The sequence below is a fragment of the Xenopus laevis genome, chromosome 3L (genome assembly GCF_017654675.1).
Source record: "Xenopus laevis strain J_2021 chromosome 3L, Xenopus_laevis_v10.1, whole genome shotgun sequence".
Taxonomy (NCBI): Eukaryota; Metazoa; Chordata; class Amphibia; order Anura; family Pipidae; genus Xenopus; species Xenopus laevis.
In genome coordinates, this window is record NC_054375.1 from 71,897,684 (window position 1) to 71,921,589 (window position 23,906).

Here is a 23,906-nt window from a genome sequence, read left to right on the forward strand (position 1 = left end):
CTCTTAGTCTTATAATAGAGAACTAATAATAAAATCCTCAGTGCTAAAAATACAATTCCCTAACCTGGGCAGTTTTCAGGGATTTGTCTGGGTTAATGCCTTACCAGTCTGACCATTACAAACATCAAACATTTGAAGGACAATAAATTAGGAGTGCTTTGAATCCCAGCCAATAATCAAAGCTGCATTCTATGCTGAGTGTAGACCTCTGTGCTTTTTTTTTTTTGAAAATGTCAGTGCCTTCCCTCTTGCCTATAAGCCACCAGACAAAAAGTATAAATTATTCCTCATGGCAGGATTACAATTGGCATTACTGTAGACTATAGCTACTCCATAGCAGAGATATGATTAATAAAAACCAAATTGTATGGCAGTCAAATTTACGAAAATATTATTATAGCAAGTTTTGGAATGTTTGTATCACCATTTAATTATTTTACAGTGGGAATTACCCTATATACTGTAAAAGAAAAATGCTTGTGTCATAAATCCTAATAATGCCAAGGAAATCTACATTCTTTTCATGCACTCAATAGATCCACATGGAAACTAGTTCCCACAGTCACCCATTGCCCCCTCCCACCCCCAAACCTATCATATATTAAGAAAGTACATTCATCTATTGTAGAGAAAACATTAGTTTTTTGTCATGTAATGACTGTTTTTGTTCTGACTATTTGTCTAGAAGCCTGAACCTTGCAAACAAAAGACAGGGGCCATTTAAAAGTATGTAGCACACAAAACAGTATAGACAGATGGCATTTTTTTTTCTTACACTTACCATATACAACATTTGTATCTCTAATATATATCACAATTTTTTTTATTTCTTTAAATCACCTATGGATGGTGACTTTGCTTTCACTGTACAGTCTAAGGTATTGCAATGTAACACTGTAACTTGCCCGTTTGTTCATGCAACTGTCAAATATTGGCGTACGTGTTTCATAAGGCATAGTGGAACAAGTTAAAAACTTTCTTCCTTGAAAATAATCCCTTCGTGTGTGGCGTTCCTGAATGCCTTTTTTTCAGTTCATAATAAATCAGTAGGGTAATATCTTTTTCTTTTTGGCTTAAGATGGTACCGGAGTAATCTCCAACAAGAAAAGAAAAAAACATAATAATCGCCTTCAGCTGTGAGGAGAGTACACTGCACTCAGGACATTGTAAACATAGCTACATTCAAAATTCCAAATACATCAGCAGGCTTAGGATTGGCAGAAGAACTCCAAGAACAGAGGGGAGAATTCCTGTTGCAACACCTACAATTTAAAAAAAAGGCTGGTGTTACTAGAGTTACTATATATTGCCATATCAGCACATTCTCTTTCAGTTCACATTTCCCTGAAAGAGTATTCAAGTGCTTTAAGAATTTCAGATTTCTTGTTTAGTCTGAAAACAAGAAGACTGGCATGTCTTGTGTCCACTTCCTCTAGAAGTTATGAATGAGTCAATAAGTAACAACATTTAACAGCAACAATTCCTGTATAGGTATGGGACGTGTTATCTAGAATGCTTGGGACCTGGGGTTTTCCGGATAAGGGGTGCTACTGTAATTTGGATCTCCATATCTTGTCTACTTAAATTGCTACAGAGAAAAAGGAAATCATTTTTAAAAAATTAGAATTATTTGAAAATTATTTTAAAATGCAGTCTATGGGAGATGGTTTCCCTGTAATTTGAAGCTTTCTGGATCAGTAATCACAGTACTGTAGTGTTAGCGGCAGATTTTTTAAAATGTCCGTTTAGAATGGATTTTTAGAACCATATTTATCAAATTGTGAGTTTTAACTTTCACCCATTGATAAAAATAATTCCAAAAATCTCATTGACATGAATAGAATGTGAGTGAGTTTTTGCCTATTAAGCTCTAAACTCTAATCTGCCCCTGTATATCTGTATGTTCTGCCTGTGTCTATGTGTGCTTATGGGAGAATTCTAGTTTCCTCCCACGCTCCAAAACTTTAAGGGATCCTGTCATTGTCATGTGACTTGTGTCTGCACTTTAGGAGAGAAATGCTTTCTGGCAGGCTGCTGTTTTTCCTTCTCAATGTATCTGAATGTGTCTCAGTGGGACATGGGTTTTTACTATTGAGTGTTGTTCTTAGATCTACCAGGCAGCTGTTATCTTGTGTTAGGGAGCTGTTATCTGGTTACCTTCCCATTGTTCTTTTGTTTGGCTGCTGGGGGGAAAAGGGAGGGGGATGACATCACTCCAACTTGCAGTACAGCAGTAAAGAGTGATTGAAGTTTATCAGAGCACAAGTCACATGACTTGGGGCAGCTGGGAAATTGACAATATGTCTAGCTCCATGTCAGATTTCTCTTTTGAGAAATGGATTTCAGTGCAGAATTCTGCTGGAGCAGCACTATTAACTGATTCATTTTGAAATTTTTTTTCCCCATGACATTATCCCTTTAAAGGCAAGTGGCTCAAGCTTAAACTGACCCTCATATGTGTTAAAGTATGTGAATGGGTCTACAGATTGTTGGTACATGAACCGACAAACTGATGGATAATCTCCTACACATTTGTTCTCTCTGGTCCACTTGGAAACCATGTTGTACTACAAGACCCAGTTGATCTTTATCTGACAAGTTATGTGAAAAAAATAATCATGCTTCCTTTCACATCCAGAGGCTACATAACATTTTAAGAAAATAATTCAAAATGTATGATTTCCTTTTTATCTGTAATAATAAAACAGTACCTTGTAGCTACATGAATCAATATTGGTGGCAAAGCTATCCTATTATTTAATATTTAAGGTATGGTGATCCAAATAAGAGAAACACTTCATATCCAGAAAACCATGGGTTCCAAACCTTCCAGATAATATATCACATACCTGTACATTACTCTGGAACTCTAGAAGTTGAGTCTGATCTACTGTTTTTCTGTTACTTAATATTTTCCTGATGTAATCATGAAGCTTTAACAAAGGCCTGTTAAACCATCTGATCCTTGTGTTGTTTTGGGGTTCTGCTGTAGTTCTCGACTAATATTAGCAGATGCCAACTTTTGACAATATTCATTATCATCCCAAAGCAGCATTTGAGTGCTAGGTCTCTTGCTTTGTGAAACAAACGAAATGGCTTTGTAACATTTTTAAAATGGATCAGCATTTGATTTATGTATATGTTTTAGGGGACGTTTTGCCAGAATTCAGATGTAAGTGATATGATATATATTGATATAAAAATACAGTTTATTTATTATTACCAAAACATTTTTTATCAAAGAAAATTCAGCTTCAGGTTTCCAAATATGCAGAGAAACAGTTTTTATGCACGTATTAGGAAGCACCTATATTTAGTAATGAATTTAGAAAGGAACCATGCGATAACGTAAAATAAGAAAATAACTTGAATGTTTTACTCATTATTTACTCATTATTTAAAGCAAAGGAGTCAGAACGAAAAATATATTTTAAAAAGTTGACTCTTGGTACACATTTACTCCTTTTTTTTTTTTTACTTTTTTATATGAGATCCATAATAGAATGTAGTGATGGGCGAATTTGCGCCGTTTCGCTTCGCCGAAAAATTCGCGAATTTCGCGCGAAATTCGCGAAACGGCGAAAAATTCGCGAAACGGCGAAAAAAATTTTTTGACGCCGGCGAATTTTTTCGGCGAATTTTCGCAGGCGTTTCGCGAATTTATTCGCCTGCCGCGAATCGCGCAAATTCGCCGCGAATTCGCGCCTGGCGAATAAATTCGCCCATCACTAATAGAATGTATTCAGTACATAGAAGATACACTGGCTGTGTGCAGACAGTATAAGAAACATGTGGATCTCATGAGGATGTAATCAATACTGGTGTTTTCATGTGATTCTTAGAGGTAAAACAGAGTACATTATTCGTTTTTAACAAAGAAAAACATAGTATGCACATATAAAGAACCTTTTTGTACATTGTAAACTGATGTAGCTAAACCTGTGACTCACCAGAAATTGTAATGAAACCAACTGCTCCATCACCTCCTTCACTGTGAGCTCGAACCTCAACAACATATACTCCTTCTTCCGGGACAGGTAATTCTACTGAATGTTTTCTTGTTGAATACAGCTTTCCATCTCTCTGCCCATCTTGCCTGTAAAGAACCTGACCAGACAGAAGTATCTTTATACTGATTTGTATGCATATCCAGTATATACAGGTGTATATAGTATATTAGAGAATATAATGATTCTACACCCAACATAACTGTTTCTATTAATATGTGACATGAAAATGCCTGAAGATTCTTCTAGCTTAAAATTAGGTGGGCATTAAGCAATATCAGGGACAAGAATAGGTGCAGCTTTGGAAGATGTATACTGTAACTATAGCTACATTTCTGCCCAGTAAAGCTAACTGAAAGGGTATTAATGATAGTTGACCATCTATACTAATTCAATCTCCAGCTCATACAGATAGCTGGGCTGAATCAGGCTGATCTAAACATTTCCCCCCTAGGCCAACAATAAGATCACATAATATTAATCATATAATAAGAATAACAACAATCAAGCGCAAGATGAGGAGATGACTGCATTCATGTGCTGATGTTTTCTTCTTTAACTGATGTCTGGGCAGGCCATTTGTGAAAATGGTCAGGTATGGCTAATCAGCGTTCATTACTACCCTATCTATGGCTAGCTCATGATTTTAGAAATGTAATTACATTAGCATAAATGAGTTAATGAATAAGTAATTTATTCTGAGCCAATCTGTCCGTTATACTGATTTGTATGCATATACAGTTTATAAAAATAAACCAATATTTCAGACACTATTATAAATTATACATTTCATATTTTTAAATATGATACATTTGAACCAATGCCCTTGCAATCCATGTAAATCTTCCTATAAAAACACTTGTTCAAACATAAAGGATGACAATATTATGCCAATCCTGATAGTATATTGCTGGAAAATAGTGATGGGCGAATTTATTCGCCAGGCGCGAATTCGCAGCGAATTTGCGCGATTCGCCGCCAGCGAATAAATTCGCGAAACTCCCGCGAAAATTCGCGTCAAAAACGGGCGCCGGCGTCGGAAAAACGGGCGCCGGCGTCAAAAACGGGCGCCGGCGTCAAAAACGAGACGCCGGCGCCGTTTCGCGAATTTTTCGCCGTTTCGCGCGAAATTCGCGAATTTTTCAGCGAAGCGAAACGGCGCAAATTCGCCCATCACTACTGGAAAATAACATTTCTGGTGGGTTTTTTTTGTTACATTATTTGGGGAACTATTTCTCCATAACTGAAATTCCACCATTATCATGAACATAGCAAAGTTAAATATTAAAACTATAGAGGTACAGGTATGGGATCCTTTTCTGGAAACCTGTTATCCAGAAAGCTCTGAATTATGGAAAGGTTGTTTCCCACATACTCCATTTTATCCAAATAATCCAAATTTTTAAAATATAATTTCCTTTTTCTCTGTTCTAATAAAAAAGTACATTGTACTTGATCTAAACTAAGATATAATTAATCCTTATTGTAAGCAAAACCAGTCTATTGGGTTTATTTTAATGTTTACATGATTTTATGGTAGAGTTAAGGTATGAAACTCCAAATTATGGAAAGATCTGTTATCTGGCAAACCCCAGGTCCCGAGCATTCTGGATAACAGGTCCTTTACCCGTATAATATCATAAACGTTATGAGGAGGGTTTAACTGTCACAAGTATTTAAGTATTTTTGTTCTAAAAAAATACAGTTCTTAAAGTTACCTTGTAACCATTCACAGCCGATTCATTGGATAAAGGTACTACATGTTCCCAGGTGATAATATACTGTGAGCCATATCTCACAGCACTAGTAATCTGTGGTATCTGGCTTGGAGCTGGAGCAAAAGAAGAAAAAGGAATATCATTTATAAGAGCAGCGTCAATCTCGACAGTAAAGTGCCAATCAAGTAATACTGATGTAAAGGTCATTTAAGATAACTGCAGTATCCCAAAGCAGAACTGTAGCAACCAAAATACCCACTGCCAAAATGATCACTAGCAGTCACTATTCATGTGAATTGGAAATGCACTGTTTATGGCAAATACAGGATTTCTACTTAAGAATGCCCATCTACCTTAGACAGCCAATTTCCTATTCACATAAGCAGAGCATGGCTGTCAGTAGGCAAAGGCATTTTGTTTTTCCCTAAAAAAGGCCACAGTAACCATGGCAATAGGAGCCCTCGGCCTTTGTAAAATAAAAACTCTCTAATGCTTCTATGAGGCATCAGATTTGCTACAGAATTAAAACAATAATAATAGCAAACACAACACCAAGGGCAGATGTATTACAGTATGTGGTGTAAGAAAATGCAGAATAATTCTCCACAAAGGCATAAAAATACACTGTTTTTTCGGTGAATTTTTTTTTAGCCAGCATAATAAATACTTGCTTTTACGACAGTTAATACTTACGAGCTTTCTTTGTTAAGAACGTTAGTGTTTTGCTTGGTGGCCCATCCCCTGCGCTATTAAAAGCCCGAACTTCTATGTTGTAATGGGTATTTGGCATCAATCCTTCAAGCCTGGTTGTAATATCTGAAGCTTTCACCTGTACTCGATGTGCTGCTGCTTCTTTGTCTTGAATTCGCCAGTAGCGAACCTATAAATGTTAATCAGATTTCCTTCAGTCGTCGAACCAGCAGTTAAGCAGGACGTTTCCCCATATAATTGACATTTGTGCATAAAACTACTCTAAGGGGCCGATTCATCAAGGGTCGAATATCGAGGGTTAATTAACCCTCGATATTCTACTAGGAATTGAAATCCTTCGACTTCGAATATCGAAGTCGAAGGATTTAGCGCAGAAAATTCGATCGTACGATCGAAGGATTATTCCTTCGATCGAACGATTAAATCCTTTGAATCGAACGAATCAAAGGATTTTAATCCAACGATCGAAGGAATATCCTTCGATCAAAAAAACTTAGGCAAGCCTATGGGGACCTTCCCCATAGGCTAACATTGACTTCGGTAGCTTTTAGCTGCCGAACTAGGGGGTCGAAGTTTTTTTTAAAGAGACAGTACTTCGACTATCGAATGGTCGAATAGTCGAACGATTTTTAGTTCGAATCCTTTGATTCGAAGTCGTAGTCGAAGGTCGAAGTAGCCCATTCGATGGTCGAAGTAGCCCAAAAAATACTTCGAAATTCAAAGTTTTTTTACTTCGAATCCTTCACTCGAGCTTGATGAATCGGCCCCTAATTGTATACTAGTGACTTTTAAAACAGAAAATATTTCATTAACTAAAAAAATAGTTTAACTGAAAATCTGTGAAAATTAGGTCAGTCAACCAAAAGTATCAGTGATAGTCAATGGATTCTTAAAGGAATTGTTCAGTGTAACAATAAAAACTGGGTAAATAGATAAGCTGTGCAAAATAAAAAATGTTTCTAATATAGTTAGATGTATCTAATATAGTTAGTAATGTATAAAGGCTGGAGTGATTTGAAGTATAACATGTCAGTCAGATCACTACTTCCTGCTTTTCAGCTCTCTTGGTTTACACTGACTGGTTACCCTGGCTACCAGGCAGTAACCAATCAGAGACTTGAGGGGGGCCACATGGGTCATATCTGTTGCTTTTGAATCTGAGCTGAATGCTGAGGATCAATTACAAACTGACTGAACAGAAATGTACCATGTGGCCCTCCTTCAAGTCGCTGACTAACTCAGAGTTATAGAGCTGAAAAGCAGGAAGTTGGATTCTGGCTGTTTTATTAGACATCTGTTCACTCCAGCCTTTATACATTACATTTTTGGCTAACTAACTATATTAGAAACATTTTTTATTTTGCACAGCCTATCTATTTACCCAGTTTTTATTTTCACACCGGACTGTTCCTTTAAAGGTCATGTAGATATTGCTGTAAGAACATTTCTTATATTTTGATTTTGGGTCATCGACTTCTGCTTAAAATTATCTTCTGTGTGCTCTATGTTAGGTCAGGGTAGAGATGAGGAGGTATCATAACCAATAAGGAAGGGTGTGTGAAGAAAACAAAGAGGAATTTCTTTTATTTAGAGTTGCATATAGAATTTGTAAATAGCTACAGTATATCTACATCTCACTGCAGGGATGCAACCAAGAACAAGACCGCAGAGATGCTGGCTCCAGTAAAGAATATACCTTGATTAGATGATTAGTATGATACAGGGAACACAATCAGAGGTTAATATTGGCTTGGCGCACCTTTTAAGCAGGTAAAAGTAAGACCTATATGCAAGTTATTTACCTTTAGCCATTTTCCTTAGCCTTATAAGAGTTATCTATTATTAAGTATATAATGCCATTAAAAGACTCTTGGGGGAATGTAATATGTTTTGACATATTACATATTTGCAAAGACCATTGCAAATGTTGGCAACCATGTTTTTGACTGATTACAGACCTCTGTCTAGCAAAGTTTGTGACCAAATGTAAACATTTGCAGTGTATGTAATAATATTTCTTAATTGCAAAGCGTTTTTTGTGACTAAATATTTAAGTATACTCCAGAGTAGGTGTTAATGCTAACTTTTGCTTACAGATGTAATATTCGCCAGCAAATGATTTTACATTGCAAGCAGTGCAGACATTTGCAAAAACTCCAAATTAAACATCACTCACGATTTTTAATTCCATTCCCCCTTATGTTAGTAATGTAATAAAAGCTGCTGCAGATCTAGTAACCCATATCATCCAATAATATGTTTGCTTTCAGACAGATGACAAATAAAAGTTGCCTGCTGATAGAAAGCCCTGGTGCAAACATTTCTGATTTTTATTCTAAGTATATCCAATACCTTTTGCTTAAAGGACAAATTTATTTATAGATTGCTTAAACACAGCATAATTATTTTGGAGAAACTGTTCTACAATTAATACCACATAAAACAATATACTATTGATCAAGTTTCAACAGATTTATGAAACAGGATATGGAATTAAGTGTTATCAACAGGGACAGAAAATAAAAATGCAACATCTGACTTTGCAGAAGATGAAACTACTGATTGAAGAGGTTTCTTGCCAAACTAGATTCAGTTAGTCTATTGTAGTTATGCTTTATGGATTCTCTGACAGTTCTTTTATGAAGCAATAACAGAGATGGGCAACAACCAAGCATTTTACAAATACTGTAGTATCTGTAATATGAGACCCACAGATATCCCTATAAACTATTCATTGTGAACAACTGTAACACACTAAATTAAGTTCAATATATAACTCCACATATGTAATTCTACTCACTGTTCTGAAAACTGGTGCACCTTCTCCTTTTAGACTGCATGTGAACAAGGAATGTCAATCACAAAGTCATCTGTGCAATTTTGCCCTTAGGCTATAAACTCCACAGGCCATAACTTTAAAGAGCAGCACCTACCTGGTAACCTTCAATAGACTTCTCATAAACTGGGTGCCAGGCAACAGATACTTCAGAAGATGACAATATATTGTATACCACTGCTGTTGGGGCTTCTGTAGGCACTGCCAAAGAAGAACAACATAATATAATCTAAACCTTGCTAATTAGAAAACAATTCAAGATAATGTGACAAGGGTTCATGTTACAATATTGCAGCATGCTACTAATCTGAAGCATAATGTACAGTGGCAGTTTGCACAGGTAGATATTAAGTACTTGATAAAGTCTTAACACATAATCTGCACACACTAAAGCATTTACTAAACATAAGCATTAGTAAGTCTTTGGGTACCCTGAATTTCAGTCTCTGGTGCAACTGTTAAAGCCAGTGCAGTCTGTTGTATCCTAGGAGGCACCAGGTAAGAGGAGACCTGAGAACAAGTGCAGACATGTTGACTCTTTATATTTAAGGAACATTTACCCATCAAAATAAATACATTCAATATCCTTTCTGTTCCCTAAAAATTAGTAATCCAAGTGTTTCACAATCAGGGAGTGAATGCAAATTTAAGGAGACTGAGCAAACCTATTGCACTTACCATCCTCTGCTGAGTATACTACAACAGTGCTGCTGTATGGACCTTCACCGATTTTATTAAAGGCCTTTACTTTTACTTGAAACTGTGTTGCTGGAGTTATGGTGTCATCCTTGTGTACATAGTGACCGCTTTCGGGGTTTGTAACAATAACTTTTCTCCATTCCCTGCCATTGAAGGGCTTGAAGGCGACACCGTAGCCAAAGCCATCGCCATAATGATATTCACGTGATAAAGGCTGTTAAGAGGATAATACCTCGTTAAAGTAAAGCGCTATGCAAAAAGTTTCAACACAGTCTTAATAGGTATCAAGCACATAATTATTTTTAAGAAATATTATGACAAACTTGTAGGTTAAATGACAGGTAATGAAATCAATGACATTTAGTGCTAGTTCTACATGCAGTGCTGTGCCACTTCCACAGCCTATTGCCTTGTAATAGCCCCTTATCTGTCCCCACTGGCACAATCCTTGTGCTTTTGTATTTGCAGGAGCAGTTTATGTAAGAGCCTCTAATAGAAAAGACATGCATGCCTTTAATAACCCTTTATTATTATAGCAGAACAGCACCCCCTCTCTTGGCTCTTCTCTTTCTTTTCCAAATATAGAAATATAATAATAATAATAATATAATAATAACAATGCACCAAAAAAACACCAGCTTACATAGGGTGAATACAAGAATATTACATTGCAGTGTAATAAATCATAAAAATAAAATGAAAGACTTCACTTAAAATATATATATAATGAGCAATTTCTCAGAATGAATAAACATTTTACTCTCTATCCTACAATAACAAGGAAAACAATAAAGACATAACGAAATTAAGGAACATCAAAGGATATGAGAAAAAAGTTCTTCAGAATTATACATTATTTTTTGAATCATTTACCTATCCTCACAATCTAGTGTATATCTAAGTAAGGGGACCACTTTTTTCAAATCTAAAGCTCACTTAAAGACAAAGATTTGAGATACAATAAAATGACTTTTAGATCTGGAGAGTTCTCCTGAATCCAATACAAAAACTCGATTTATGAGTCACTGCTACGGCCAGAAGAACACAAACTGTTTTGTGATTGGTTCTACTTTATAAACGATGAATTAACCACTGTGATCATTGATCATGAATGGTTTACATTCTTCCTTTTAATGTTTCCCACATATAAATTGAATGATGTTTAGCTAACAACTGTAATTTCCCAGGTAATCCCTGTGTTTTCTCTGACAGTGGAGTGAATGCTCTGCAAACACGGACACACGTTCTGGGAATTATCAGTATTTTCATATTATTTTAAATATCATTCGTTATAAAATATGAACAGAAACAACCAGATATGTGTGTCCAATGCTTCTCATATCCACTTAAAAGAAATCCCAAAATTAAATGAATTATTACATTTGTTCATGTGAAAATACAAAAAAGGTGCAATAGTCAATAAATAATTTTGTATTTATACAAGACCTAATATGAAAAATAAACATTGTCATTCAATTCACTAATGATTTTCATTCCATGCTCCAATTCATCTCTCATGTTCTTTTGAATGTGTATTTAGCCAAGCAGCTAGTATTCTGGACACTTTATTTCCTGATATTATAGTGTAGATGTAAAGATGCTTATTGCATAAATAACAGAAAAAATTACCCAGTCAAATGTTAAGAATGCACAATTCTACACAGATTTTCAAACATGACCCAGTAAGTGCAATTATTTAATTCCTTTTTCAGTACTGCAATCATGATTATACTCGCCTGCCATGTTATTGTTAACTCCCGATTGCTTCCACCACCACCCCCAACTTCTGCAGGAGCTACAATAGGTGCTAGAAGAAGAAACAAATGTCATGAGCAAATTTAGAAAAAGAAATAACGGCAATAACATCTATACATATGTTACTTATAATCTTTACAATATGGTGCATACATTGAATAATACATAGCTAGTAGAAAAAAGAAAAAAATGTTTTTGTATGATTAGTGGTTATTATAAAATGAGGCACCATAAAGCTCACAGAATGACATGGATATGTTTGCATGCTGTGGCCATTAAATCCATTGCTTGTTCAGTTCATAATGAACTTATTGAATTCTAAGCATTCAATTCTGACTTCATCCAACTGACATACCACACAAAAGTTATGGTACATACCAGCTCCCTCTGTTCTTATTTTTGGTGATGGCAAACTAGGTTCTCCAACTCCTAACGTGTTTGTTGCTATAACCCGGAATTCATAGTCCATCCAAGGAATCAAATCTATAACTCTTGCCATCTCCATATTTCCTTCAATGTTTGGATTTTCTAGAAAAGTTAACAATAGTGAAACAAATGTTAACAATATATATCGAGACAATGCAATTGTTACATGGAGAATTTAAAAAATCAAATATTTCCAAAATGTTGTGATGTACACAAGGATTCATAATTATCCATCCATTTTTCACAGTATTTACAGAGTTTCGCAGCAAAAATGACGCCCATAGATTTCAATGGGTGTCACGAGCCAAAAAAAATTTGACCCCCATAGATTTCACTAAATTTTAACAAATTATTGCAGTTTCTCCCATCACTAATGACAGGAGCAAAGAGTGAAACCACAATTGTTTTTGGATATGCTTTAAAAGAGATTCTGCAAAAGGTTGTCCACTTGTCGCCATACAACCAGCCTGCTATCCAACAAACCATAAAATGCTGCTTTTGAAAAAGAATTAAGGACTGCAGGTAAAATACAGGTCAATTTACAACTTGCTGACTTGGCTAACATGATTACAAATTGTAAAAAGACAAAGAAACCCAATCAAGCAACCTATTTCAGGTAATTTTTAAAGAAACATTATTTCATTTTTTTTTGTTTTTTGTTTCTAATCTTATCAGAAAATGTGTATGGATATAAGGATATCATGAAGATGGCAATTGGAATGTAATTCCATAGTGTTATATGAGCTGCATTGCCAGATCCAAATGGAAAATATGTTGGTTTTTAAGATCAAATTACTATGCAGCTGGGGATATGATATACTGTTTGTTCTTTTAAAATGTATTCAAAATTAAAATTCCTAGCTAAAGGTGTTTATCTGGCATGTTTAAGACCACTATGATGTAAAAAGCAAATGCTTAAGGACACTTTTATATAGCTATTAATCATACCACTTTCATTTTAAATGAGACATGTTTTAATTTACACAGTGAATCATGGAGGACTACTTCAAATGAATCAAACTGTGTACCAATCCAATCAATATCCAGTTTTATTTAGATGATATCACTGAAAAATATGACGTACCTGTCTTTACATCTTTCCAATCTTCAGACAAAATATTTTGCGCCTGAATATTATACTTGGAAATTGGCTGGTGATTGTCTGTTCCACTACTCCATGTTAATTTTACGGAAGTATCTCTTATTTCTTCTACTCTGACTCCACCGGGAGGACCAGGGGGACCTAGAAAATGTACATACAGTATTAGCAAATATTCTATATCTTTTATTTGTAAGAAATGTTTCTAGTACATCAAGCCCAAGACTATTATTTTCATACCTAGGACGTAATAAATGGATATGTAACAAAAAATTTGCCATTATTTAAAACTTGCAAACCTGCTAACTTGTTTAAAAGAAAAGCATTGGAAAAATATAAACATGTATTTTTTTCTTAAAGGTGATCTAAACCCTATGATGAATTTGGCTAGAAATGCCATAGTTTATATATTGAACTTATTGCACCAGCATCTCTATAGTAGTAATGTTCCAGGCCTTCAAAATTGTTACAAGAGCTACCTATTTCGGATTTTTTTTAGGAGTATCAGTGACATGCACATGCTCAGTGTGCTCCAGGCAGGTCATTGCAAACTATCAAGCAGAAAATAATGTGTGTGTATAACATGATGCTACAGGGCTGTTAAATTAAATTCTGATACTAACTGCACTGGTTTCCGAGCCGTCATGTACTATAATCTTATTTACTAATCAGATATTTATTGTGATATTCATATTCTATATATACAGTATATTTTGTGTCTGTCCCTAAACTCTGGTCAGCAGCACAGAGCATGTACAGTGAGTCAGTAATAAAGATGGGGAGCTATGGGGGCATTTTCACTTCTAAAGGGCTGTGGTTGCCTTGGGCTGGTACAAAAGCTCAAAACATAGGGGCCGATTCACTAAGCTCGAGTGAAGGATTCGAATGAAAAATACTTCGAATTTCGAAGTATTTTTTGGGTACTTCGACCATCGAATGGGCTACTTCGACCTTCGACTACGACCTTCGACTTCGATTCGAACGATTCGAAGTAAAAATCGTTCGACTATTCGACCATTCGATAGTCGAAGTACTTTCCCTTGTACTTTCCCTTTAAAAAAAACTTCGACCCCCTACTTCGGCAGATAAAACCTACCGAAGTCAATGTTAGCCTATGGGGAAGGTCCCCATAGGCTTGCTAAACTTTTTTTGATCGAAGGATTTTCCTTCGATCGTTGGATTAAAATCCTTCGAATCGTTCGATTCGAAGGATTTAATCGTTCGTTCGAACGAAAAATCCTTCGATCGAACGAACGTTTAGCGCTAAATCCTTCGACTTCGATATTCGAAGTCGAAGGATTTCAATTCGAGGGTCGAATTTCGAAGTATTTTTTACTTCGAAATTAGTGAATCTGCCCCATAATGTACAACATTTTAGCATTACTTCTCTAGTTAAGCTTTAGTTCTCCTTTAAAAAATATTTGCAGTAGTCCCTAAAATGATTTCAGTCTAGAGGCTGTTTATTTCTGCTTCATTCAAAGTAATCAGCTGTAGTGTTGTGTCTCACCAACTTTCACTGACAGTTTCTCCGTAGTTCGTAACAGAATGGAACAATCATTTCTGATTTATGCAGTAGATAAAACATTAAACATTGAAATGGAAAAATGTCTATTGTTGTCCAAGTTCATATTAATTTCTAAACTCAAAATCTACTTCTGCCACATTCACTCTGCCAGTCCAGTGAAATTAATTGTTTCTGCAGGTTATAGCAATATAATAATTATCAAATCATTCATCGAATGTCATTTTAGAATTGTGTATATTTATTTTTAATTTTACAAATATATACGATTATTTGCTATACACAGTCATTTCATATTTCATGATATACTGTTTGCAGTAACAAGAATGAGAAGCTATAAATAGACTTGTCCAACATGTAAAATTTCCTATAAGGTACATAAATAATTAATAGTTTTCCAGATCTGTCTGCAGAATTCCAATGAGTACTGCACTGTTTGAACACAGCAGGTTAGATCTTGTGAACATGACAAACTGTCTTCCACATGTTACAGAAACAACATGCTCTATGTAATTTGTGTTGACGTGCATTATCATTTGTCCTGAAATCTAAATGTTGCAATGTAACTGGAGAGAAACTAAAGGAACAATTTACAATTTTATTTAGAATTTATTTTTGCCCCAATACTTAGCAATTTTACATTGAATAAGTTTCATTGGTAACACAAATGGGCTTTATTTAAAACATACTGGACAGTACAATTTATAGGGTTAAATTAACATTAAAATAGATTAAAAATTCATATTTAAGATAAGGTGTTTTAAAACAAGTGTTTTAAATGCCCTAATAATGATAAATACCAAATAGGAGTTTACACAAAAATCAACATACCATTTTAAAACCAGAGACAATGATGTTAGTATTCTTACCTCTGACTACAAGATCAGCTGAAGCTGAGGAATTGTCAACAATTGTTTGTGCTGTGCAAGTGTATCTCCCGGCATGTATTAGTTGTGCATTTTTTATAACGAGTTCGCTGCCCACAACATTCTGTTATAAAAATAAAAAAGAAGCTCGAAATTTTATCAAAATAGTGAAACTAGCTCTATCAGTCCCAAGGCATTTTAGAAAGATCTGATAAATGGAAATCATCATGCAGGTGTAAATGCAGGTGTCAATTCAATATAATGTTTTAACAGATTTGAGCAGTTGAATGCTATTCAGTCCTAAAAAGTAGAAGTGTTCAGTGCTACAACTGTCACTGGTCCAACTCCTTGCTCCTGCAAGTAGCATGGGTTCAAACTATTCATTATAAATGGAAGAAATCAATCTGTTGGACAAGTGCTAGTACTTACTGCAGCTGCTGAGGAGAGATAAACTACTTACTGCCACTCTATAGGGCAGAATGGCAACTGATCAAGCAGTTGAGCACATTTTGCTAAAGTGACACTAGTAATCTAGTTTCATGGATAATTCAAACAGTTTAAAATCATAAAACCGATCAAATCCTATAGTACTCCCCAGTTTAAGTTTCATAAATAAGCCACACAAGAAAATTAACCACAGTGTATGAATGTAAGGACCTTAGAGTGTAAGCTCCCCTGGGGCAGGGACTGATGTGAATGCTATATATGCTATGTAAAGTGCCCGAAGGATATGTAGAGCTATATAAGTAAAGGATAATATTAAACAGTGATCACCCCAATATTTTCTTTAGAGTGATAAACCATGGTGTGATTTGCTTGGCAAAAAGGTGCCAAGTATGGACTTATGATTATTCAATTCTGTCATAAAATTGTCTGCAAAACATTACTAAACAAATATTTTGTGTAAGAACTTTGTGTAAGAACTTTGTGTAAGCTGGAATTGTTAGGTCAGTTTCTTCAGTACCGTAACAGTGTTTTAACAGCATAATACTGCTTTGTAATCACTGCACTTTTTTTGACATTTCACAAAAATGATATTTCATTTTACTGTATTTTAAGATAAAGGCTCTTTTGTATACCCGTATCGCCCGTTCATAATGTCCATCTTCCTTGTCAAATTCAATAGGAAAGCCATTTAAAGCCCAGATAAATGTAAGCTCCAATGTGGGATCGTGAGATGCATGACACTGCATGGTTGCATTTTCACCAACAGTCACATCAGCATTCGAAGGTGCAAGGGTTATCTTTGTGGCAGCTGGAAAAACAAACAACAGAATTATAAACAAAATTGTGCCTCACTGATGGAATACACAGAAACTAGACTGGAGTTACTAGAGAGAGAGAGAGAGAGAGAGAGAGAGAGAGAGAGAGAGAGAGAGAGAGAGAGAGAGAGAGAGAGAGAGAGAGAGAGAGAGAGAGAGAGAGAGAGAGAGAGAGATGTCTTGATATATATGTATACTCCATGATGAAGGGGTATATGTAGTCACTTATTACACCCATATATATCTCCAGCATTGATGGGAGGCGTGTCATCATTTTGGTATGGGGAGAACCAAGAATGAGCTATGCATATATCAGTCAAACATCTAGTTCTTTAGTATTGAGTTTAAGGCTATTCAAATGATATATTTAGATTTGGACATTATAGTCCAACTGTTCACTTCTACACATTTTAAGAAGGTAGATTCAACTTTGTTTATTTATTTCGATTAGTTTGTTTATTTATTTAGAATAGATATAATCAATTATTATGGACAGTTTCTCTGTATTTTGAGGAAATGTAGTGATATTTCAGAATTTAGGAACCATTGCTTTTTGGTTGAAAGGCATTAAGTAAACATCTTTTAGGAGGAACTTTTTGTAGATGGTGCAACTTTAATAGAAGGGTCCCTATATATGAATGGGAGTGTGCCCAACATATGATTACAGATAATACATGAGGATATGGTGGGGCCAATGGTCCTAGATTTTAGTGTGATAAATAGTTGTAATACTAGGAACATTTGCAAATACTGGCATATTTTGGGCATTATAGGCCCCGAAACTCAAGTTTAGGGCACTAAATATCAGGCAGATTGTGGCTCCTTCTAAGCTAACTAATAATGAGTCTGGGAATTGCTTTATGTCTAATAAAGTACAAGGAATGCATACTTGTGAAAGGTGCAATAATTCATTTTTTAGTCAAAACAACTGCAAAACAATGATAAATATTGCATCCCTATAAGTGCCAATCTAAACAGATGGGCTATACCAAAAACTGCCCTTGTGATCTTAGTTAAATATAGATAAAACAATTTGAAAAGACATCACTAGAGTAATGAAATCTAGAAATCTTAAGGAGGCATCCTAGATATGTATGGCTTTTAATACTCTTAGGCTAGGGGCACACGGCGCGATTTCGCCGCGATTCTGCGCTGGGCGAGTTGTCGCTGCGTTTTTTAAGCCGAAATAGCTTTGCTAACTTTGGCGCTGGCGTCAATGCAAATCGCGGCGAAATCGCTGCGCTAATTCACACGCGGCGATTCTTTTTCTACTGTCGCCCGGAAACGCCCAGCGAGGCAACTTCGGACGACAATAGAAAACGAATCGCCGCGTGTGAATTAGCGCAGCGATTTCGCCGCGATTTGCATTGACGCCAGCGCCAAAGTTAGCAAAGCTATTTCGGCTTAAAAAACGCAGCGACAACTCGCTTAGCGCAGAATCGCGGCGAAATCGCACCGTGTGCCCCTACCCTTAAACCATAGTGGCCTTAAAGGGATACTGTCAGCTGCCCCAAGTCATGTGACTTGTGCTCTGATAAACTTCAATCACTCTTTACTGCTGTACTGCAAGTTACAGTGATATCACCCCCCTCCCTTTTTCCCACCAGCAGCCAAACAAAAGAACAATGGGAAGGTAACCAGATAACAGCTACCTAACACAAGATAACAGCTGCCTGGTAGATCTAAGAACAGCACTCAATAGTAAAAACCCATGTCCCATTGAGACACATTCAGTTACATTGAGAAGGAAAAACAGCAGCCTGCCAGAAAGCATTTCTCTCCTAAAGTGCAGGCACAAGTCACATGACTGGGGCAGCTGGGAAATTGACAAAATGTCTAGCCCCATGTCAGATTTTAAAATTGAATATAAAAAAATCTGTTTGCTCTTTTGAGAAATGGATTTCAGTGAAGAATTCAGCTGGAGCAGCACTATTAACTGATTCATTTTGAAAACATTTTTTTTCCCCATGACAGTATCCCTTTAATGAAGCAGCTGAATTGGCCCTTTTTTGAGTAAATAAAGAAATGGTTATGGTGAGCATCTTAGGTTTAGACATAGTGGGTTTAATGATATGCAAAGACATCAGGAGGTGTGAGGGTACTTATAGCATGCTTTTCAATGTGATGATTTTTTAAATTTTTACTGTCTGATATTGGTGAAACACAACACATTGAAGTTTATTTCTGAATGCTAGATACTCACGTTTATTTTTGGTTTTTAAGTTTTTACTGTATGCAGATAGTTTTATCTGCATCAAGACGTTGTGCTTGTCAGTTGGGGGTTTGGTTGAATTGACAGCATTTTGGGTACAGAACCTGTGAATATTGAGTAGTAGCAGCAGGCTCTTTAGATAGAGGACTAGTTGGGATTGAACAAGAGCATTATAGACTATTTATAATTTACATTGCCATTTAGGATGTCAACCTTCATAAAATCAACCCACTTGAAACATACAATTTATAGTACTGGTACTGGGTCCAGCTGACCACATGTGCCATGAATTAAATTCACAACAACATTAAGAGACAGAACAGCAAGTATTACTGCAGTGAAGCTCACTTTATGTCATTTGTTCAAAATAAGTATATTATCTGCAGTGCTAAAATAACTACATGCTTATTGTAGCTTTCCATTCTCCCTATAGGGTTACTATTTCTGCTCTACTCCCACAGCACCATCATAGTGTGAACATTACTGATTGCATGCTTGACAATATAAATAGCAGCATGAAAAGCAACTGTAGCTATAAATCAACAGTGACAAAGATAGATAATATGTAATAATGATTAGTGATGGGCGAATTTGCGCCGTTTCGCTTCGCCGAAAAATTCGCGAATTTCGCGCGAAATTCGCGAAACGACGAAAAATTCGCGAAACGGCGCCGGCGTCTCGTTTTTGACGCCGGCGCCCGTTTTTGACGCCGGCGCCCGTTTTTCCGACGCCGGCGCCCGTTTTTGGCGCCGGCGACTTTTTTCGAAAAAAATTTTTTTTGACGCCGGCGAATTTTTACCGCGAATTTTCGCGGGCGTTTCGCGAATTTATTCGCTCGACGCGAATCGCGCAAATTCGCCGCGAATTCGCGCATGGCGAATAAATTCGCCCATCACTAATAATGATGATTCTTTCTACTTTCTTCAATTTATTTTGACCAACTATACTCATGTGTATATGATTACTTGAAGTGCATGACTACATGAAATAGCTTGTTCTTTTTTTATCCAAATGTATAGTTTTGTCCATATTGCATTAATTACCAATTCTAGTGCATTCTAGTGCATTTGTGTAGCATATGTACCAGGCATCGAGATATGTTAAAAAGAAGGGTATTTGCAAATGGCAATTCAATATTCTTGCAAGAGAGTTACACTGTATATTAAATAGAGAGCATCGCCTTTTAAAACACCCACTCGGAGGTGGCATCATTTTTGGGCACATAAATTAACTTCATTAAGATGTGTTTTGGCATTCAAAACATGCAGTATTGTTAAAATGACATGAATAGCTAAGGGATTGCTGATCTTTTATTAAATGCATGCAAAAGGAAAACTATTAACACAAAGGAAAATTGTGCATTATGCACATAGGACTTTTATTACATCTTCAAAATAGACAGTTGCATGAATCATTACAATATACTCATTTTATGCATTTCAGGTAAATCAGAATACATTTTGTACTGAGACTGAGTATTGTGAGTTTATTTAGATCTTCTCTGGAATATTACGATTTATATTGAATTACCTGTGACAGAAACTATTCCAGTGCTATTTGCTTTTCCCCTGTCATTTTCTGCAAAACAAGTATAGCTGCCTTCATCAAATTTTGTAATGTTTGTAATTTCCAGGCTACCATCATCCCATATTGATACTCTAATTAAAGGATAAAACACAGTAAGAGTTCAGAGAATAAAATACATATTTTGTGAAAGCTGATTTCTTTAAGAATGCATAACAATCTCTATGTCTATAAGAATGTATGACAATCCCCATGTCTATAAGCTACGATTTTGCAGCAATTTTTTTTTACATGAAATCCAATGCGAGGCAGCTGTTTGTGTTGTGTTTGTGGGGATAATTAAAGGTCTAGAATCCTGCTGCAGATAAGAAATATGGAATGGCCTCTGATTTCTTTTTCTATTACTTAAGGTGCACTTGCATCCGCTCTGTTTAAAAATCAGTGTGACTAGTAAACATTTCCCAGGCAAAGTCAGTTATATTAAATAACAAATCTGGAATTTCTGAATATACTCAAAATATAAAAACTTTTGCTTATGGTAATTGAGTAGGGATACACAGAATCCAGGATTCGGTTCGGGATTCGGTCTTTTTCAGCAGGATTCGGATTCACCCGAAATCCTTCTGCTTGGCCGAACTGAATCCAAACCCTAATTTGCATATGCAAATTAGGGGTGGGGAGGGAAATTGCAAAACTTTTTGTCAAAAAAATTCCCCTTCCCACCCCTAATTGCATATGCAGATTAGGGTTTGGATTTGGTTCATTATTCAGCCGAATCTTTCACGGGGGTTCGGCCGAATCCAAAATAGTAGATTCGTTGCATCTCTATAATGGAGGAATCCCATCTGTAAATATGTTGTGCTTGCCTCAAAACACTAGATGGCAATAAAGCATTGGTCAGCAAAGCAATCCAATCTTCCATTGTATTTTATAAATGATTTACAGCAGTGATCCCAACCAGTAGCTTCTGAGCAAAATGTTGCTCCCCAACCCTGGATGTTGCTCCCAGTGGCCTCAAAGCAAGTGATTTTTCAATTTCTGGCTTGAAGCAAGTTTTGGTTGTATAGAAACCAAGTGTACAGCCAAATAGAGCCTCCTGTAGTCTGGCAGTCACATAGGGGATACCACATTTTTTATGCTTGCGTTGCTCTCCAATTTGTTTTTGCATCTGTATCTGGCTCCCAGGTAAAAAAAGGTTGGAGACCCCTGACTTACAGTATAGATAGAGCTTAATTTGACACATTTGTAGCAGTACTTCAATTTAGATGCGCCAGTGCAGAAATGTATCATAACCTAATTTCTCCTAGACCATAATATAAAGCATAAAACAAAGAACCATAATAAAAAAAAACATAAAATCCTGGGTTATTTTTATATAGGCATCAAAAGCTGTCATTGGCTGAGAACTTAAAATGACACGAGAAATATACAACTTTTGGTACTAACCGACTGTTGTTTATTAGCAGTTCTGTTCCCTTACTCCATGAAAATTTGGCTTTTGGAGCAGCTTTTGGCTTGCACTCAATGATTACACGGCCTCCTTTGGCAGCTAAAACTTTCTTTCTCATAGGAGTAAATTCAAATGTTGGTGCTAAAGCTAAACAGGAAACACATATAAGTGAATCAGTTATTAAGGGAATAAGGGGAAAAGTTAGTTTAGCTACCCAATATGAATGTATTTGTAAAATTAGACATTAAGGGATACAATCCCACACATGTAAAATAACAAAGGGTGAGTTAGTGCATTTGTGTAATATTGTATGAGACACATTCAAATGAAAGTACTGTTGCAGACTGTAGTACATAATTGGCAATTTAATTTAAACAAAGAAATGTCTTTGTTAAAAGTGAGATCTTGAGAAATATTTTTTATAAATACCAAAAACTTATTCCAAAAATGTGAAATCTACTAACCAAGAATCTTCAGTTCTGCATTTGCATAAATAATTCCGTGTATATTTTCTGCTATGCACTGATACATTCCGGCGTCCTCCAGAGTCAATCCTTTCTTTATTATGTCACCCTTTCCATACTGAAATAAAGAATCAAACATAACTTATTGATATATATATATGTGTATATATATATATATATATATATATATATATATATATATATATATATATATATATATATATATATATATATATTACATTTTGACAAAATCTTTATTGGTAAAATAAGTAGTTTTGACTTGCAAGCTTCCAACAAAACTTTTTCTCATACATGTTATTAATTAGTTTGCTTCATAGGGATTTATTGATATTATACGAGTGGTGTAAACCCATGCCTAATAAAAGAATATATATCATTCTAAGTAACTTATCAATGTACATTATTTAAATATTTTCAGTGATTATTTCAGTGGTAGTTATTTGTAAATGTAGTTACAATTGAAATTAGTATTTCTCAGTCCCTGGTAAAATGTCCCTGGTAAAATGTCCCAGGTAAAATGTAGATAGAAAGGCAAATTTAGATGCATACAGTAGAACTACCATTTTAAGGTTTTCAGGGGACCAGGGAAAAATGATATAAATTCTGGGAAAATATAAAATCAGGGAAATTTGTTAAAGCAACTTTTTCTTCAAGTACTGAAAGGATATCAGTCAAATCAACTGGACTTGCTTTCTTTTTTTTTTTTCTTGAAGATGTTTCACCAGTCATCCAACTGGCTTTCTCAATTCAATATGACTTGTAAATAAGATCTTTCAGGAATAAATACTCTGCAATTTTGCTCTAATCAGCATAATCTGTTTATCATAATCAGCAAGGATGTAATGAAAGGATATTATCACAGGGGTCAGTTTTACTTTGAGATACAATATTTACTGTGTTAATAACAAGGGTCAAGCATTGCAGCATTAATGTTACACTATGGGGGGCATGTGCAAGTGGTTTCCACAAATTGTGAATTTAAATGACTGTCACAGATATTTTCGTGCACAACTACCTCAAACAGTTGCAAACTTCATCTAATTTGCGAGCCATTTGCAAATATTTTTGTGCAATGCCAATTTGCAAAAAAACCCCAGAAAGATGGGCACAGCTGTGTAATATTTCAGCGCTCAGGAAAAAACATTGGCAAATAAATATGCACTGCACAAACTTTATAAATGACCCCCACTGTATTTAGTGGTGGTTTCAAATGTTCTAAAATGAGACTGTTGATAAATTGGCCACCATGAATTCCCCACAAAAAAACAGAACAAAGCTATTATACATAGAAAGGGGTCTTTAATTTACCCACCATGTATGAAGGTATTATATTG

The 23,906-nt window shown here is 35.7% G+C and overlaps 1 protein-coding gene across 1 annotated transcript in view; it reads right to left on the minus strand.

The window, feature by feature from the left end:
• Positions 1-1,080: 1,080 nt before the first annotated feature.
• cntn1.L (contactin 1 L homeolog) overlaps positions 1,081-23,906 on the minus strand; it is a gene marked incomplete at its 5' end in the record, with an annotated part of 46,879 nt that continues 24,053 nt past the window's right edge. Inside the window, 14 exon segments of the mRNA NM_001085869.1 lie at positions 1,081-1,262; positions 3,951-4,107; positions 5,726-5,838; positions 6,419-6,605; positions 9,370-9,473; positions 9,951-10,185; positions 11,708-11,778; positions 12,105-12,254; positions 13,237-13,395; positions 15,643-15,763; positions 16,719-16,894; positions 20,644-20,771; positions 22,084-22,234; positions 22,552-22,669. Coding sequence (NP_001079338.1) covers positions 1,183-1,262; positions 3,951-4,107; positions 5,726-5,838; positions 6,419-6,605; positions 9,370-9,473; positions 9,951-10,185; positions 11,708-11,778; positions 12,105-12,254; positions 13,237-13,395; positions 15,643-15,763; positions 16,719-16,894; positions 20,644-20,771; positions 22,084-22,234; positions 22,552-22,669 — 1,950 coding nt within the window. The 3' untranslated portion in view covers positions 1,081-1,182.